This window comes from Grammomys surdaster, unplaced genomic scaffold, assembly GCF_004785775.1.
Source record: "Grammomys surdaster isolate TR1022 unplaced genomic scaffold, NIH_TR_1.0 133, whole genome shotgun sequence".
NCBI lineage: Eukaryota > Metazoa > Chordata > Mammalia > Rodentia > Muridae > Grammomys > Grammomys surdaster.
In genome coordinates this window covers 8,789,083-8,809,210 of record NW_021604591.1, presented here as the reverse complement: position 1 = coordinate 8,809,210, position 20,128 = coordinate 8,789,083, and the positions used below count along the sequence as shown (strand labels likewise).

Below are 20,128 nucleotides of genomic sequence, written 5' to 3'. Positions count from 1 at the left end.
ATAAGGCCCTCTGTGGATCCATGATTATCCCTTCATAGATGTCCTGGTATACTAGAAATATGCTCATAAGCAAGGCCCTTGGCTCATATGCTCTCTCTCCCCTCACCTCTAGAAGGTCTTTGATCTGTCATCCTTTCATGTACCTGTATCTTTTGGACTCAATAGCACTCCCTCCCTCCTCTTTCTTGGAGTTTTCTATTTTGACTCTGGGCTCATCATTATCTGAAATAGCTCATGCTCAAAGCATTCACAGTTAGGATGTCCATCATCTCTCTCTGGAGCACAAGCCCTGTGAAAGCAGAGAGCTTTTTTTCTGTTCACTCTTGCTTACGTAATGTGAGGCCTAGCACAAAGGAGACATTTATACATTTGTTGAATGAATGTGTCAACCCACTATAAAATTCTCCTCTGTAGAATACCATGTCTCTTTGTATCCTATTGCAAAGTCCCCATTTTTTTCTCTGACATATAAGCTAACATTAGTAGATATTTGAATTTAAATTTAATAGTTTAATAAAGAAAGCTTAATACTCCCAAATTAAAGTGTATAAAATACCTTCCATTGGACAGTTTTTTCTCTTATAATTTGTAATAATTTATACTACAATAAGAAAATGGACAGCACTAATTCCAACTTACATGTTTAGACCATGTATCTTTTTGAGAAAGAGCCTCTACTCATTAGACCAATATGAACTATAATGGCAATCTATCAATGTTGGAAGTTTTAAAGAAAAGTTTCACTTATGGATGGTTCTGAAGCTGAATTGAACAACACAAGGCCTTGCTAACTACGAACTTTCCTAGGGCCATTGAAAACCCCTTTTTCTTTCCTATTCTTAGCTACATTAAGATCCCAGCTTTAGTCTCTGGTATCTTCTCCATACATAGGCTGCTCTCTTATTAGTATCCTTTAAAAGTGCACAATTTCTGTGGCATTTTCAAAATATATGTTTACAGATTCATTAAACACATACATTTATAGCAGTATCTAACAAACAATACCTACATGTGCAAAGCACAACCCATCCCCCAGGAAGACTGATTTTTCTATCAGTTTGTTCCCAGCAGGTCTCTGCAATCTCCATCCACATTCCATAGCATTTGGTAAGTTATTCTGGCACCTTACCTTTGTTTTGGATGCCAATGGGATATTAGAAGTTGAAACTTCACTGGGGACCAACTACAACATTTTTGGAATTTAGAAATGACTGTTACTCCAAGATTTCAATCTCTAATTATTTGGGTTCATGATTTCCTCATCTTAATGTTATTAATACATTAGCACAAAATATACATGCAATAACTAATGCATTTACTCCCACAGCTTACAGAAGAGGGAGAAAAAAACTGTTTAGGAATAATGGACTGAGTCAGCGTTTACAGCCTGCAAAGCTTGAGACAAGCCAGGGATGTATACCAGTATCTTTAAATTAATATATACCATTTCAAAATAAACATATTGATTTTGTAGAAGTAGAAATTAAAGTACTTCATAGGAACCATGGTGGCATGGCTGCATCCAGCTCTACCCCGATGTCACAAGTGTGAAGCTCAATGGAACAGCATATGGCATGGTTAAGGACAAAAATGAAATGTGTTTTCAGTCTTTGATGGGAATAAGATTTGAAAATTATAAATTTCAAATTTCAAATTTGAGAATTGGAAAATTACGGCGTTCTGTGTATTCTGCCACTATATGAAAGCAGAAAGTACAAAGTACAAACCATTTCTTTATCACAAGATTCTGACCAAACTATAGGAAACTGAAGTTCAGTAAAACATAAAATGCACCAACCTCTGCTAGTCTGTATGAACTTACACTGAAATTAAACACACACACACATGTGTGTGCATAGGTACACACACATACACACCCAAAACACAAAAAGAAAAACATAAAAAGTAACCCACTTGATTTGATAGTATTCTAGATAACAAATGAAAATCACACATCACATTTCCATTGCCTATTTTTTTTAATCATAGCTCATGGCTTCTATTCACAGAAACACAGTCTACTCTGACTTATCTACATTAAGGCTATGATCATCACTATTTTCATAACTTTCTCTACCTTCTTTGACAAAAATTGTTCATTATTGGGAATCCTAGTACCTTAAGATAAAGCTGAGTCTGCAGACATGTCAATAGCATACCCACCATGCCAAGGTTTTGTTAAAAGTAAGTACAATTCAGCAAACTCCAGATCATGTGACCACTTCTCTTCCATAGGTTTGTAACTCAAAAGATTTGCTTAGGGTGGGAGAGCCTCTGGCCACTGACATCTCTAACTCTACCCTAAATTACACCTATGTAGCCAAATCACAGCATGCACTGGTCACCCAGGGTCCTATAGAGATCTCCTCACAAATGTCTAGGTAGATATTCTCATTTCCTTCTCTACTGAAATGAACAAGTCTTCTGAAAATCAAACCACCTGAAGCTTCATGGAAAGGGAAGTGATTTTATTTATTATATTTCTTTATTACTTTGGAATAGGGAACAGACACTCAATAGCACACATATGAAGGTCAGAGAACAGCTTTCAGAAATAATTCTCTCCTTCAACCATTTTGATACTTGAGATCTAATCCGGATCCTTAGGAATGACTACAAGCACCTTCTCCTGCAAAGTCATATCATTGGCTCAGAAAAAAAACAATCTGGCAGTTTAGTTTTTAGGATACTCCCAGTATACTTCCTCATGTTTCTCAAATGACAGGAAAAAGACTGTCACTGCCAATGCTGGCTTCCTTTTTGAGATTTACCCTGCTGATTTACTGATTTACTAAGCTGCATGTGTTTACTTAAGACAGAAGTCGGTCACTAGGTACAGGAAGGCTGCTCAGTCTCAGCATTGCCTGGGGATGTTGCATTGTAATGCAAAGGATATGGACAGATTTCTCAGCATCTCTGTACCTCAGTACCATGAAGGCCACTCTTGACAACATAGTATGAACCAAGTGCAGACTTGACTGACAGCTTTTTCCAACTTGTACTTGATCTTCTCAAAGACAAGAATCCAGCACTGATCACTCATAAAAACAAACTCTGGGCACTTATCTAAACCATGCAGCAAGTGAATACGGCTACAGTCCAGTGCCTTTCAAAGCAAAGAATATAGATTCCTATGCACTTTACAGGCACACACACACACACACACACACACACACACACACACACACACACAAATGGTTACAATTTGTAAGACAGAGAGAGAATGTTGACTGTGTCATTCACAATGAGACTGCAGTCACATTTATTTGAAAATTCACTCATTAGAATTCTTACTTGTAGAATAGGTCTAATAAATTCCTCCAAGTTTGTGGGCGGTTAGAACTTTCCCACTTTATTGGACCTGCAGGAGCACTTTTAAACTTGCTGTGCTTATTAATGCCTTTCAGAGTTGAAGATTAGAATCTATTGCTATTCTTAGTAAATGCACTTAGTAAAGGACCAGTTGGCACAGCCTCTCTTGATTCCATCAATCATCCACCTTCTCCAACTGAACTCCTACTTAAATCAAATTGCAACCACCAAAATGACCAAGAAGACACCACTCAAGTATACCACAAATTTTCTGTGATTTTACACTGCACTCAATTCTTCCATCATGAACATGCACATGGAAACAAAGTCAGAGCCCAGGTTTCCCCCAAAGTGGTCCTTTGGTGAAACCTTATTTTTTTCCAGAACACCTGTCCTCATTTCATGCTATGCCCGATTTCATCAAAAGAGCACCGAGCTCAGACCATCAAGATGAGAAGGGCTGGGAGCCCAGCACTTACGTTATTCATGTACTCGCTTAGCAGGTCCTGGAGTGCCTGGCGAACTGCATTACACTCGGCCACAATACGCTCACGGCGGTCATCGCGTGTGCAGGAGGAATCCGCCATGAGGGCAGCCCCACTGATGATGCTCTCCAGTCGCTCTTCCAGGGATGGCCGGAACCTGGCCTCGCTGAACGTCATGGGATCCAGGATGATCTTATTCTGAAGAAATCAGAAGAGAAGTTTGAACAGGAGAGAGACAGCTGCTTCAGTCTATTTTCTAAGTGAAACTGTCTGAAGCTTGGACAGGACAGCCCTCCCTGAAAAGAAACCAGATACTAAGACAAAATTTGTGAAGTTCTTGAGAAAGGTTTTTCCCCTGTAAATGTAATCTACAGATTAAGAACAGGAAATCTTATCTGAAGCCTGTGTTCTTGCTTAAGGCCATCTGTGGGGAGGCATTTTCCCATGAGATAATGACACTGGTTTTGTAGCCATCAGGGAGAGAACACTGGAGAATTAAGAAGATTGATATGTGGGATACAACTTGTAATCAACAATTTATACATTAGCTGTATTGAGAGCCTTCTCCAGAGGAACAGCAGAGTCTCAGGACAGATGTTCTTAGATACCTAGGCAAAAGACATACAAGTTAACATCGTACAAGGAACTAATACCCTTTATGTTAAATGTAGGCTTTACAAAATATGACCCAGAATGTACGCATATCTGAGTTCCCTTGCAATTAACTGACAGTTCCCACTTCCCAGCTCACTCACTCTGCTTTGTGCTTGTAGTTTAAGATATGAGCTCTCAGCTGGCTGTTCCACTCTCCACGTGTGCTTGTTCCCATAATTCTCTGCCACGATGGAATCTAAAACTGTAAGCTGAAATCAATTCTATTCTATGAGTTGCACTGGTCATTGTATTTTATCAGAGAAATAGAATAATAATGGATATACTACTCGTCAGAGAAGATTTTGTTTGCAGCGGATTGGGACTAATACGAAGAGCCACAATTGCTCAAAGCACAGAGCCTAAAAGAAGAGCGCAGGAACCAAGGGAAGTAGGGCAGACACATTCTAACAGCCAGAGAACAGAGGGAAGACCTCCAAGGTATAGCATCTTCTGGACATGACAAAATGATAAAACAATTGCACTCTTGAATATGCCTCAGCTTTGGCTACCTGGACAAAATCTGTAAATGATCAAGCTAGCTAACATTCCAGTATGGATAGGTGTGCAGCTCACAAGCTCCCGCATTTGACTGATAAAATATTGGTAGTTGATGGTTGCTAGAAGAAGGAAAGTCAGTTTTATTTAGGGTTGTACATCCTGGTTGACTGTCCAGGATCAAGTGGGTGGTCCTATATTCATATTCATATCGTAAGCACTAACTATATTCAGTTTGTTAAAAGTGTAAGAAAATTAGTGAATGAACAATAGGAGGGCAGGAAATTGGGAAGGGAATTATGAGAAGACAGAGTCCAGAAGGAAGAGGAGGAAGAGTCAAGGGGAAGACATAACCAAATTACATCACATACACGTATGGCATTCTCAAAGAAGAACTTAATTTAAAACAGGAAAATCTCAACAGTAGAGAGTGATCTGAGTCCAAAAATCCTGAGGACTTGAATGGCATCGACAGGCTCTTAGAGAGAAAGAGGAAAGGCAGGACTTCAAATCCACACAAACCTTGTATTTCCTAGAAAATTGCTATTTGTTCCAAAACTCCCTCTTTTATACACAAAGTAAATGCCTAACATCTGCAAGTGGAGACTAGACACTTTGCTGCAGCATTTGACAAAGTGGCTTTCCCATCTGCATTCTCTTCTCACATACAAGACAAATGGTAGGAAAGAAATGTTTATAATCCCCAAATATGCTACTTAGTACCTGCCCACCATGTCACACAGTATTAGACCAAACTGCCCAAATGGTGACAGAAGTCACGTGCAGACCCTTTGCAAGAGGAAGTTCCAGAAAGAACCCAACATTGGAGGCAGGTATTTCTGCTCCATCTTGCACTGTGTCTCTGTATGTGGTGCTGTGTCTACAGTAAAATCAATCTCTCCTGCTTGCTCTCTCTGACCTCTGCCTCCTCCTTCTATCCCTTCTTCCTCATGACTTTGTCCTGCCTTTGTGTTGCTGCATAAAATATGTAACGATTATGCACATAACCTCGACATTCTAATTAAAGAAATACCTGGTCAAAATATGATTAGACTATCTTCTTTACAAAGATTAGGGGTTGATTTTCAAAGACCTACTTTACAGGAAGTTATATTAACAGGCACTACCATAAAGTGTATTTATTCTGGGCCTAGGATAGATTTTTTTCTTTTCTTTCTCACTGAAAACCTAAAGAAAAGACAATGTTATGGAAATGTACTGAAGCAAATTTTGAACTTCTCAACAGGACCAACTGTAAAGCAGTTTCCACAAGGACAGTGTTGTGCTAAATGTGAGCACTGATTCCTAAAGTATTTCTTAGGAGACACTTCCCTTAGAGACACCATCTTTCAATGCAAAAATAAGGTTACTTGACCAAAAATGTTTTGAAAATACTGCCTGACACAGAGCAAGTTTCTGAAATGCTCTGAAGAGTCCTGCCTGATCTGAGCATGCTCAATGTAACATTTTCAAAACCTACTTTTAAGTGCAGAGAATTAATCCTTTAAGACATATACAGAGTTGCTGAAGTGATAGCTCAATGGTTAAAAGTGCATACTGCTCTTACAGATGATAGGTTTGGTTCACAACTTCCAAGTTACAGACACTGAAAGCCACCTCTAGCTCCAAGTCAAAAGGTCTGAGTCATCTGGCCTCTGTGGGCAACTGCACATCTCCACATACAGACATATAATCTCAATAAAACAAATCTGTTTTAAATAGCCATATACATAATCTCTGAGACTCTAAAGGAAACAACAGGGGAACATAAGAAGAGAGGCTTTGCAGTGTCAGCCATGGAGTGCCCTGCCTGTCTCAGCTCATGGCTGTCATGAGAGTAGTGTAAAAACCATAGCCTGAAAAACTCTGCATAAAAGTTATTTTACTAATGGAATTATTCATTACTTATAATAATTATAAGTAAACATAATAGGGAAACAGTTTTGAAAAAAAAGCTAGAAAAGGAACAATAAATTTAAAGCCTTCTAATCAATACCAGAGGTATGGATGAAATCACTGAAGTGATAGATGAGAATGGCTGAGGAGAGAAGCCACTCAGGGCAGAAAGGCATAAAGCATAGTGTGTGTGTGTGTGTGTGTGTGTGTGTGTGTGTGTGTGTGTGACTTAGATGACTTTGAGTCATGTGCATGTATGTATATTGCGTGTGTGTGCAAGCATGTGTGTGTATATATGTATGTATGCATGGAAAGGGGGCTGCTTACATCAGTATGCTTCTGAAGAGTGGGCTTTGCTTACATATATGTATGTATATGTATTGTATAGGTTTGTATATGTACTCAAAGACATGGAGTAAAGCTTATGTTAGAACGGGAACATATATATATATATATATATATATATATATATATATATATATATATGTGTGTGTGTGTGTGTGTGTGTGTGTGTGTGTGTGTGTATAAACAAACACATATATAGTCTACATTCTACACATATATATGTTCTAATATATATTTACAGTCTATATAAACATACACACACATATATATGTGTGTGTGTGTATGATGTACATCTATATTCTCTCCTTAAGTTAATATGCTCATATGTATATATGGAATACCAAATGCATTCTCTCTCTCTCTCTCTCTCTCTCTCTCTCTCTCTCTCTTTCTCTGCCTCTCTCTGTCTTTCTGTCCCTCTCTCTCTCTCTTCTCCTTTCCCCCTTCTGAATAGTTTTCTATGTATCTTATTTTATGGGTAGCTGGATTGGTAGAAGTTATATACACTATCAGAAATAAGCATGTATGTGTCTATGGTCAGACAACTGGACAACTGAACAAATCTTACGTAGGTTCTAGAACGTGAAGAAAATAATAACATGGAAAATATACAAAACCAAAAACTTAACTGAATGAGTTTGGAGGGTCAAAGCTTAAGAAGACTCTCTACAGCTCCCAAAAAAGAAAAAGAACAGAAAAGAAAAAACTGGTGGTGATCTTGAGTGAGAAAGTCTCAAAGAATGAAAGCACAACGCTATTCGGAAGTAAAGAAGAAAGTAAGGGAGGGAGGGAAGGAGGGATGGAGGGAGGGAGAAAAGGGAGGAAAAGGGACAAAGAGGAAAGGAGGAAGGGATAGAGGGAAGAAAAGATGGAAGAACAAAGGAGGGAGAGATATGGGAAAGAGGGAGGAAAAGAGGGAAGGAGGGCAGAGGGACAGAAGAAGGGAGGAGAGAAAGCAGAGTGTAGGAAGAAAGGAGGAAGGACCTAAGTAAGCTGTTTTTCCTAAAACACTTCTCCATCATTTCTGATCAGCAAAAACAATCCCCCAAGTTGGGAAGCCTGGAACCTCCCTTCCCCCCTACTGTTCAGATGTTCCCAGTCTTCTGTGAAGCTGCTCTCTAGCTGCTGGGAAGAGCATTTCCTTCACCATCCTCCCCTCCTCCCCTCCTCCCTTCCTTTCCCCTTCACTCTTGAGGATCCTGTCCTTGTTCTTACTCCAAATTGGCAAAGTAGCACCACCAAATGACAGGGACCATCCAAGACTGCTAACTGGCCATTTCAAGCATATTTCTCAACCTGTGGGTCGACACTTTTGGGGGTTGCATATTAGATAAAATGCACATCAGATATTTACACTACAAGCCATAACAATAGCAAAATTACAGTTATGAAATAGTAATAAAATAATTTTATAGTTGAGGTCACCACAACATGAAAAGCTGCATTCAGAAGGTTGAGAAACCCTGGTTTAAGAGAAAGACATGCTTCACTGAAACGATTTTATCTCTTTCTACTTTCACTGACTTCAGTTCACACAGACTGCACTTCCATTTCATCTCTTTACATGTCTTTCCATGCCTTGCTCTTTCTAGTATTTTCAGCCTTACTCATATGAAAAAGGTATGAGTCAGACCTCATTTTATCATTTTAAATCCTTGAACTTTGTTTAATAACTTCCTATTTTGCTTATTTTTATTCTCATGATTTGACTGGTATAGAATTTTGGATTAGCATCTTTTATTTACAAATTAGTGTTCTCAACAGTGTGGTAACATGCACACTTGATACAAGAATTGAAAAGCTGAGGGAAGTTTCCTTCTCACCTTCTCTTGTTTTACCCCCTTGGTAAGACTTTATGTACCACCCTAAGAAGAAGTAGAAAATATGGACAGCCCGGGTTTTTTTTTTTTCTGATATTAATTGGAATGCTTTGAGTTTACTAGGAAGCATTTGGAAACCAATAGGTGCAAGAGAAAGGAGAATAATTCTTTTGGGCAGACATGGACACTGGTAGATAGTCCATGGTCTCATACTCAGGCATATGGTCAGCACTAAATGGACTTTAAAAAAAATTAAACAACCCTTTCTGCATACTTGAGGATTGCTTTGAGTCAGGAGATGCTTGTACAAAATGAGTAGGAAGAAAAATCTCTGCTTTATGTTTATATTTTCTGACATTCAAAGTTAGTTGAGCCATGCAGCGAGTGGCTGAGTCACATTGGATGTATAGAATTTACAAAATGTCAACAAAAACAACAAAGTAACATTTTGCTGATAGGAAGAATGGACCGAATTGATAATTGGCATATCCACATAAAATTTTGTAGGCATGGAAAAAAGTAAAAGGCAGTGGTCAGGAAACCCTGTGGATTCTCTTCTTGTTCATTATAATTCTGCAAAATAAAGGTGTCCTGAAGTTTTACTACTTTCACAGTTCAAGGTAGTAAGAAAGGAATAATGTTGTTTTCTTATAGCCACCAGACCTTCACCACCTGCTGTCCAGCATAGCTATTCCAAGTGGAACAAGCAGAAGAAAAGAGTAAATGTCATCACACCCTCACAGGCATTTATTTGTCATTATTTTAAAGATTCCAAATCAAAAATACATCACAGAACTTCACATCATTCAAACACACTCTTCTAAAGGAATATGTCCTTTGAAACAGTCACTGAAACAAAGAAACCCCATAACCCCAGTTAACAGTGTGCATTCAAGTTAGGAGATATTTTTCCAAGCTTTCCTTGGGAATAAGAGATAATGTGAGCATGTTTTTGTTTCTTTATCATCATGTTCCAACTCTGTTTACTTTTGAATATTGAAATGTTCCAGCTTGACTTTTTTGGATGTATGGAACTAGTCAGGCTTTGAGAATTTAAGGACTCCTCTTCTCCTTTCTCCCCAGTAAACAATCTAAGCCTTTCTGTTCTTTGTTACTTGAAGAAGGTACTTCAGAGCTGCATAGTGCCTTTGCTTCAGCGATATCTGACTATTTGAGCATGGAAGCAGAGAGATCTAAGTGGAGGTTGAGATATTAGCATCAGGATTCCTGCTGCTCTGGCCTTTTAAAAATTGCCTAGGTCATGACAGTCATGGAGATTCCAGTGAGATCAAGGTCTGAGAAGGTACTTGAATGTGTATTGGGTTATTTCCTGATACCAATATAAGTCATAGCAAAATTAACATTATCTAAATTCTGCCATGCCCCTTTGAAGTACATGACCAATAACCCTCGAGCATCCTCTTCCACTGTATTATAATGGCTACAGGAAGACAAAAATAACTCTAAAAAAAGAAGTTTTATAGCTTTCAAAATTGAAAGTGAAAGTCTCCTGCTGACAATGAGGGTTGATCCTAATTCAGGGGTGAATGCTTTAAATAGTTCTTTTAAAGACTGAAGTCTGATATAAAAGCATAAATAAGTTTGATATAATAAATTAACTAAGGTGTCCAAATCAAAAGCATACTATTTGCTCAATTTTAAATATTCTCCCTGTGGTACATAATAATCAGCACAGATCTCTCTCTATCTTTTGTTATTCTGAGCCAATCTCCCTCAGGATGAATCTCTATCTTTATATGAAAACTTTGCCTTGACCTAATTGGAGTAACATTTGGAATGAAAAATAATGAGTTAAAATAATCTATTTTGTGAAGCTGCATAGAAAACTCTAAACATCATTAAATTTACCTTAATTTTACAAAATTGCAAATTGCCATATTGATAACATAGTCTTTCTTCTGAGCCATGTACTTAAAAACAAACTAATTATGCCACTTACCTACTTAAGATATTATTTGTAATTACACAGTTCAGTTTTTAATTGGAATTAAATGACAAAGATAATGGCTTGGTAATTAAAGAGTATTTTTATCCATGTTTAATTCTTGTAAAAAGTGGTATCTACCTAAGCCCATATTAATTTCACTTTAGAAAAGGAAAGGAGATTGATTTAGAAAAGGAAAGCAGTTGCTTGTCAAAGGTTAGGAATAACCTGACTGAAGGCCTTCACCTTTGACAATACTAATTGGATTATGAAATCTGATGGAAACCAGTTGAAATTTCTCTAAGTGATCTTGGGCATGCAGTGGGTTACCATGGTGTCTTGAGCACATTCTAGACACCTGGAAAAAGATGGTTTTATAACTAATTCTAATAGAGCAAGGTAGCATTCAGAATCCCGAGATTCCATGAACAAGAGCTATGCTAACTTAAGCCAGTCAAAACCACAGAATAGAGGTGTGGTGAGCAGGAAGACCCCCTCTATCTGAGAAGCTGTCAAGAGAGAACTGTCTGGTGAGGGAGAGGAGGCTTACTTAAGGTTGTTGCCACTGGAAGGTTGCCCATGCTCCAGTGGATGGCCCCTCACTCAGCAGTATATGGGCAACACCAAGTATACTTGATGAAGAAGGGCAGGGAGAAAGAAGAAAAAGGAGGATGCAAGTGAGGTATGTAGAAAAGGAGTCTTGGGTCTGAGAGGAGTGTGAGAAAGGGATGAATATGATTAAAAGACATTGGACAAAATTCTAAACAAAAAAATGAAAACCGACAACAAAAAAGAATCCTGAGCCTCACACTGTGGGCTACTCAGCCAGTGACCAAATTAACTTAATCAAAGCAAGTGGCGCAAGCTTAACAAAGAGGAGAAAGAGGAAATACTATGGTCTTTTGCTGAGAAAATAGTCACTTGACTTCTTCAATTCTCCACACTGTTGATCACTTTTCTTACTCATTTCATAACCTGGTCTCCGTGTTCTTATCACAATCTACTACCCAATTCCTAAGGTAAATTTAATGGTGCATTATAAGATTCGTGGGAGATGGGAGATGGGGGCCCTTCTTCCTGCTCCCACCTACTCTTATATGCAGACAGATCTCAAGGTTTTGTTCGTTATCTTTGTAGTTTTCTCAGAACATTGAGAGCTCAGCCACTCCAATACTTTAGTCATTGCCTACTTGTGAGTGCAACAAAATGTCATGTCCAGCTCGGACCCTCTTGAGACATCAACTGCCACTTACGTTACCCATTGGTCATTACTTGAGGTCGTTACATTACCATCACCTCCAGGACAGCATGTAGAAGAGCTTCCTTGTCCTTCTCTTCCCAATAGCATCCAAGTCCCTGATTGTTTTGAAAGGGAACAAGAACCTATAATCTAACTCTGTGCCTTGGCCTGCTCAGGAGAAATGAGAAATGAGGACATCTCCACTTACATATGAAGTAAGCAGTGCTCAGACAGCACAAATGGCTTCCAGAAAGCTACATGGCACAAACTAAACAATACTTTTCACTTTCAGGTCTTTCTTGTTGAAAGACAAACATCAGCATAATCCAGGGCTAGAATAAAGACAGTTTCATATGGTAAAAGCTGGGTGTGCTGTGTTCTAACAATGTTTTTTTTCAAACCTAAGATTTCTCTAATGTGATAATTTAAAAACAGCCTATTTAAGCAGTGATTTGGGACTTCTGGCCCCTCAAAGGTGACACAGTCTTTATAAAGGAGGCTACATATGCATTGTGTTGCTTTCCCTTCCCACCTACTGCTGCACAGAAATAAAATGTTCCCCTCTCCATAGGATGTAGCAATAGAGCATGCCTCCTGTAGGCTGAGGACACCTCTCACCAGATGAGGAAACACATCAGCATCTTATCTTAAATGTCATAGCTATTAAAACTCTGAGAAGAAACACTCTGCTAATTAAAAGTTGCCCAATCTAGAAGATTCCATTACAGCTGTGTATGGGGACCAGGGCTCTGGTGGTTTAATTTCTGAGCACTTTGGTCACCTCAGGGAAAAGAAGGATATTAGTCATATTTGTACTCCTGAGTTCTTAAGAAAATTAAATGCACCTAAACACTGATATGAGATGCAGAGTGAGCCATAAATATTAGTGATCAAATAGCTTTAAATAGCTTCTCATTTTTTGACTTCCAGGGTCAGTCTATATTATAGCATTAACTTCATCATCAAGAGTCCAAATCAATTTTCTTACTTGTTCAGCTATTTTTTTTCTAACATGCCATTCTTAAAATCTGTTTATTCTATCTCTCTGTGTGAAGGTTTTACATATATGTGAACACATTGTGTGTCCATGTATGTTTACATGTGTACATGCATGCCTCTCTCTCTGTGTCTCTGTGTCTCTGTCTTGCTCCCTCCCTCCCTCCCTCTCTCTCTTCCTCTCTCTCTCTTTCTCTCTCTGTCTCTCTCTATGTGTCTCTCTCTCTCTCTGTCTCTCTCTCTCGCTATGTGTGTGTGTGTGTGTGTGTGTGTTTGTAGAATTCAACTACTAATATCCTCATATTTTATTTCCTGAGGTAGGGTCCCTCAATCAGATCCATACCTTATCTATATGACTAAATGTCTTAGGGTTTCTATTTTCTTGATGAAACTCCATGACCAAAAGCAAATTGGGGAGGAAAGAATTTCTTTGGTTTATATTTCCACTTCACTGTTCACCACTGGAGGAAGTTAGAACAAGAACTGTAGCATGGCAGGAACGTGGAGGCAGGAGCTGCTGGAAGAGGCCATGGAGGAGTGATGCTTACTGGTTTGTTCCTAATGGCTTACTTGACCTGTTTTATTAAAGAACCTAGAATCTCCAGCCCATCGATAGAATGAACCACAATGGGCTGGACCCTCTGGGCTCTCACCTATCAATAATTAAGAGAATGCCCTGTAGGCTTGTGTGTAGGCTGATCTTAAAAAGAAATTTTCTCAAGGGACCGTTCTCTCAGATGACTCTAGCTTGTGTCAAGTTGACATAGAAGTAGCCAACATGGCAGGGTTCCACCTTTGAAAAACTGCCATACAAGTAGGTCACTTAACCCACCTAGAATTTATTATTTTCAGGGGGTTCTGGCCATCTTAATCCCTATAGCCATGTTTTCAAGGAAACTACTTGGCCATTCCCACTCCAACTTCAATAGCTCCTTAATATCCTATGATAGTTTATCATATCCAACCAGAAAATGTGTAAGTCAACTCCATCTTTACCACACTCTTTTTGCAAGCAATGGCAAAACTTTTCAAGGAAGAAATAATGGTCCATGTTTTCCACCCAGAACTCAGAATCAGAATCACTCAGCAAGAGTGATTCTTCATACATAGCTGAAAGAAATACCATCCCATTCCACCTCACTTCATTTTGCCTTCCAGATGCTTAGCAAGATTACTCTAGTCTCTGTCTCCAAAATCTCATCTCCAGGATCTGTACCTGTGACAGTTTGACTCTTGCTAATTGGATCTGACTACATTGCTACATCCAATATCCTTCACGTGCTGCTGTGCTATTAATTCCATTCTATAAATAGTTTAGTCTCTTCCTGCCTGGTCCTTCTCTAAAGCTCATGGTGACTTACTCAAAGTAGAAAATTACCTTCTACTCTGTTGTGTACAAGCCTTTCTGCCTGAGCTCCACTTGTTGAGATACTTGTAATTTCTCATCCCAACTACACAGTTGGCTCTTGTTTATATAATGAGTTTTAATTTTTACTATTGTTGCTGTTGTTTTGTGTATGTATTCTGTGTGGGTGTGTTTGTGTGTGTGTGTGTGTGTGAGAAAGAGAGCGAGTCCCTAAACATTACCAAATAGAATGGTTTCCCTTCAATTTTGTATCTTCTGCAGCTCTGCAGCTTGCTGAGATGTTCCTGCATATGCTATTAACTAATTAGGGTCTGAAAGTGAACACAGTATGTGCAGACAAATGTGCTGGTGGTCAGGTAGACATGTGCCTTCAGTATGCTCCAGGGTATGCTGTGGTTCAATGACCTTCAGGTTTAGAGTAAATGAGAAGTGGCCTGTCAAGATGACAGATGCCATCTGTGCTAAAATTGAGACGAGAGTCTACCTGAGTGAGTCAGAAACCATAGTTGATAAACTTCTACTATGAAGTCTTTGATCATGGTTTATCTAGAAAAACAGATTATTTTAAATTTTCATAATGTTTGATCCTGACTCGTGTAGAAAAGGAACTACTTTAAAATTCCATGCATTGTAAACAAAACCCATAGGCATTATGCAGGCGTGTGCACATGAGCATAGAGGGCTTTGTGTGAACAGGCAGATGTCAGTGTAGTAGTAATGACACGGAAGAAAATGTTATGAATTTTCTTAAATTCTGGACATCTCTCATGAAGCTATGGGTCAATTAGTGTCAGTCAATGATGACCTGGCAGATCCTGTCTGTTTTTGTATGGTCTTCAAGCTAAGAATGAATTTTATAACATTGTTTTCTGTTTAAAGAGTCTCATGCTAGTCTTAAACTCATAATGTTTCTTAAACTGATCTTGTGCTTCTAATTGTCTAGCTTCCATCTCGCAGTGCTAGGATTATAGTTATGTGCCACCATGCCACTATTATTTTCTGCTGGGACGGAATCCAAGATTTCCTTCATGATAGACACTCTACCAACTACCAGGAGCAGCAACCCTGACCTCCTGATTTTTCATAATTTATAACAGGTGGAAAATCCATAGGAATGCTGATCTATTTTCCCTTAAAATCCTCTCCTTTGTCACGTCCATAAGCAATCAGATGATAAACTGTGAGAGGGAAAATGAAGAAATGCCACAGACTAATGCGTCAACTGAACCATTCATTACTGGATTATCAGCAGTTGAAAAATTTAAGTTTAATACTTGTAAATACAAACTTCTTATCTCAGAAATCCATTATACTCCCCATCTGTGGTTCAGAATCTTAAATTATCCACTTAGAAAGGAAGTCAATTTGTATTTCTCAGAAGCAATTGTGACTTAATTGCTGTTATCAACCTAATAAATTATGAGGCGATTTCCACAAACTGGTTATGCACTCAAATTTGAGAATAATTGTATCAATAGTCTACAAATATGAAAGGGAAATTAGTTCTCTATCCACAGGGGAAACACATACACCTTGAACGTAAACTCATCCATCTTTTACTCTTTGTTTTATAAGCAGCCAATTTAAGAAAGGAAAGAAAGAATTTGTATGTTTTTGTAATGATAGGTAATGTTTTAATTACTCATCAAGAAACATTACACTGCTTAGAAACACTTTTTGATTAGTAAGAATGTCATGTTTACTTTTGAACTTCTGATTTTGATGCAATTCTGTTCACAATACTTCAAATTATGCCACCTCTTTGTGATACATTGAGAAATCTATGTCATAAAGGGTTAAGCTGACTAAAATGATAATGCATGCTCATTGAACATTCCTGAATGTTCAGAAAGGTGAATTGCTATAAAGGAGTTTGAGAAGCAACAGTCTAACAGTTGGAAAATTAATATGCATAAACTGAGTAGTCATTAAAATTAACAAGTTAACATATGCATTTAAGCATCCATTCATCAGACACTTACTCTCTGTATAGGATCATAGTGCAATTGAAAGTATGGATGAGCCTCACTAGCTGCTCTTATGCCACAAGCTTAAAATACATTTGATTTTAATCTACACAGAGAAATGTACTGAAATAGGGGAAGAGTGGTTGAAGCAGATGGAAGAGTTAGGGAAGGAAGGTAGTTAATGTTGACTGCTAATTGCATTGATAGATGTCTAAGAAATTAGAAAGCCATATCTCTGGGTATATTTAAGATGGTATTTACAGAAAGGACCCCGAGTGCACTGAGGCAATATATGGCTTAAACCATGAATGGATTAAAAGTTTCAAGAAACTAGAAGAATTTGTAAGATAGGGTCTGTCAGGCCTTTGAAGGGCACCTTGATCCCGGATTGCTTCCCTTATCCCTGTGTGTATGGGGTAAGGGCTTTATTCTGTGTCTGCCTTTTCACCCCATGTCAGATATCAAAAGATAAAGAAAGTTTCTTCCCTTAACTTGTTTTCTCAGGGATTTTCCAAAGTTGCTAAAAGAGAAAGAAAGAAAGAAAGAAAGAAAGAAAGAGAGAGAGAGAGAGAGGGAGAGGGACGAAGGGAAGGAGGGAGGGAGGGAGGGAGGGAGAAAGGAAGGAAGAAAGAAAGGAAGGAAGGAAGAAAAAAGTCTGTAAAGAACGAGCTCAGTCAGGAGGATCAATGGAATAGAATAGAAGACCCAGAAATGAACCCCCATACCTATGATCACCTGATCTTTGACAAAGGAGCTAAAACCATCCAGTGGAAAAAAGACAGCATTTTCAACAAATGGTGCTGGTCCAACTGGAGGTCAGCATGTAGAAAAATGCAAATTGATCCATACTTATCTCCTTGTACAAAGCTCAATTCCAAGTGGATCAAGGACCTCCACCTAAAACCAGCTACATTGAAACTAATAGAGAAACTGGGGAAAAGCCTGGAACACATGGGCACAGGAGAAAAGTTCCTGAACAGAACACCAATGGCCTGTGCTCTAAGACCAGGAATTGACAAATGGGACCTCATAAAACTGCAAAGCTTCTGTAAAGCAAAGGACACAGTCAATAGGACAAAGCGGCAACCAACAGATTGGGAAAAGATCTTCACCAACCCTACATCTGATAAAGGGCTAATATCCAAGGTATACAAAGAACTGAAGAAATTAGACTCTAGACAATCAAAGAACCCTATTAAAAAATGGAGCACAGAGCTGAACAAAGAATTCTCAACTGAGGAAGCTCGAATGGTTGAGAAGCACTTAAAGAAGTGTTCAGCATCCCTAGTCATCAGGGAAATGCAAATGAAAACATCACTGAGATTCCACCTCACACCAGTCAGAATGGCTAAGATCAAAAATGCAGATGACAGCACATGTTGGCGAGGATGTGGAGAAAGAGGAACACTCCTCCACTATTGGTAGGATTGTAAACTGGTACAACCACTATGGAAAGCAGTCTGGCAGAATCTCAGAAAATTGAACCTAGTGTTACCTGAGGACCCAGCTATACCACTCCTGGGAATATACCCAAAAGACGTTTCAACATACAACAGGGACAGATGCTCCACCATGTTCATAACAGCCTTATTTATAATAGCCAGAAGTTGGAAAGAACCCAGATCCCCTTCAACAGAAGAATGGATGCAGAAAATGTGGTACATTTATACAACGGAGTACTACTCAGCTATTAAAAAAATGAGTTCATGAAATTCTCAGGCAAATGGATGGAGCTGGAAAATATCATCTTGAGTGAGGTGACCCAATCTCAAGAGAACATACATGGTATGAACTCACTGATAAGTGGATATTAGCCCAAAAGCTCACAATTTCTAAGAAACAACGTATAGACCTCATAAAACTCACATAGAAGAAGGAAGACCAAAGTGTGGATGCTTTGGTCCTTTCTAGAAGGAGTATCAAAAATTTCAACCAGAGCTCCTAAAGTCTAAAACACCAGCCGGGGCACACAAAGGGAGGGACTCATGCACTTGTATAGGGAATTGAGGGTGACCTTGTTAGACTTCAGTGAAAGTGGAGGGCCATGGTCCCCAAAAGTTTGAATCCCCTACTGTGTGGGAATTCGAGAGCAGGGAGATGGGACTGGGAGGATGTTTGGAGGACACACTCACAAAAATTAGGAGGAGGGAGTATGGGATAAGGGGTGTTGGGGGAGAATGGGAGAGGAGATAACATTGAAAGGTAAACACGTATAATATCCAATAAAAAAAAAACAGATAAAGGGTCTAAAAAAAAGAGAGAGGGAGAGAGTTTACTTATTTTAAATTATTTTCAAAAGTCTCTAGGAGTTGCTAATTGGCTAAGATCCTATTTTAAGCTCTTCACAAAAGAATTTAAGTCTCTGTTCAATATTCTCAAGAGAGATGTAAATCCTAATTTTTCTCAACAATTAATTGACAAAAGAGAGGTAATCTCACAAAAAGTAGAAGAAGCTATTACTAATCGATATATTATATAGTCTGATTAGTTGTTGGCAGTGCTATAACAGTCCTTTGACAAAATATTATTAATATAGATTTATATATCCTTAAATAGGGTCTTCATGATTCTCTGAGTGTGGAAGGAGCGACTGTTGGTGTTTCTGCCCTGATTTTACAAGAGCTCTGAAAAATTGGCTTTAAAAACAAAAGAGGACTCCCCTCAGAAGGAGTCCCCCTGAAATACTCTCCATCATGCCTTGTTCACTTTTATCTCTCTAAAGCTGAAAGCTCATGGCAAATCTGCTGCTGACTGCCTCTGGCACCACCGAGACCAACAAAACTTTGCCACAGATATGAGGAAGGACCCTCTTACCCTTAAAGGGAATGGCCCAGACATAGTTCCATTATGGGGCCGAGGATTGATATGCCTGTCTGATACCACAGAAGGCACAGCTAACTGGCTACCAAAAAGATTGATGAAAAAAAATAGATACCCCCACAAAGCCAGGTCCAACCACAAATACGATGAATAGCAATTTACATCCAGGGAAGAGAAATCTCCCTGAGAATTCCCTTCTTTTTCCTTTCCAGGTAAAAATGAATCACCCGTGATGTCTGTTGTTAGAAGTTCTAGTCCAGATGCTGGCCTCCTAACTTACACTACTCAGACCTTTGAAGGGCCACTGACAAGAACATCAAACAGCTAGACATTGACATTACTAATCGGAAGAAATCCCTCATTCCGCTGTCTGAAGAGATCTAAAATCGCAAAGATCCTTATTGGACTTGATTTACTCTAGTACAATAGAAAAGGGTGTGTACAGCTCCTGACTGTGTACAGCTCTTAAAGAAGGTTGACTTTACACAAACAAGACAAGGAGGGTTAAAGAGAGCATGAAACAGGTAGTGAAGGCCCTAAGAAAAATCAGAGAGAGAAAGAGACAGATGAATGCTGGTACAAGAATTGGTTTTCAGCCTCTCCAATGTTGTCAACCCTATTTCCTCCTATCTTGGGACCAATATTTGGATTCTTTTTGCTTTTTTCTGCTGGTCCCTGGCTCTCAAATAGGCGGACTAACTCTGTGATACAACAGATAAATAATTTGTTAGCAAAACCTACTCAGATACATTATCATTACTTAGCTATGGAGGACCACGAGACTCAA

General features: G+C 38.8%; 1 protein-coding gene across 8 annotated transcripts in view; it reads right to left on the bottom strand.

Annotated features, from left to right (window-relative positions):
* Nucleotides 1-20,128, bottom strand: part of Ctnna2 (catenin alpha 2) — a 1,083,974-nt gene that overhangs the window by 721,805 nt on the left and 342,041 nt on the right. For 7 of the 8 annotated variants that reach the window (XM_028762290.1, XM_028762294.1, XM_028762295.1 and 4 more), the window contains one exon: nt 3,792-3,995. In XM_028762290.1, coding sequence (XP_028618123.1) covers nt 3,792-3,995 — 204 coding nt within the window. Of the gene's footprint in view, nt 1-3,787; nt 3,996-20,128 lie in introns of all 8 variants that reach the window. The other variant, XM_028762292.1, reaches the window with a different exon arrangement.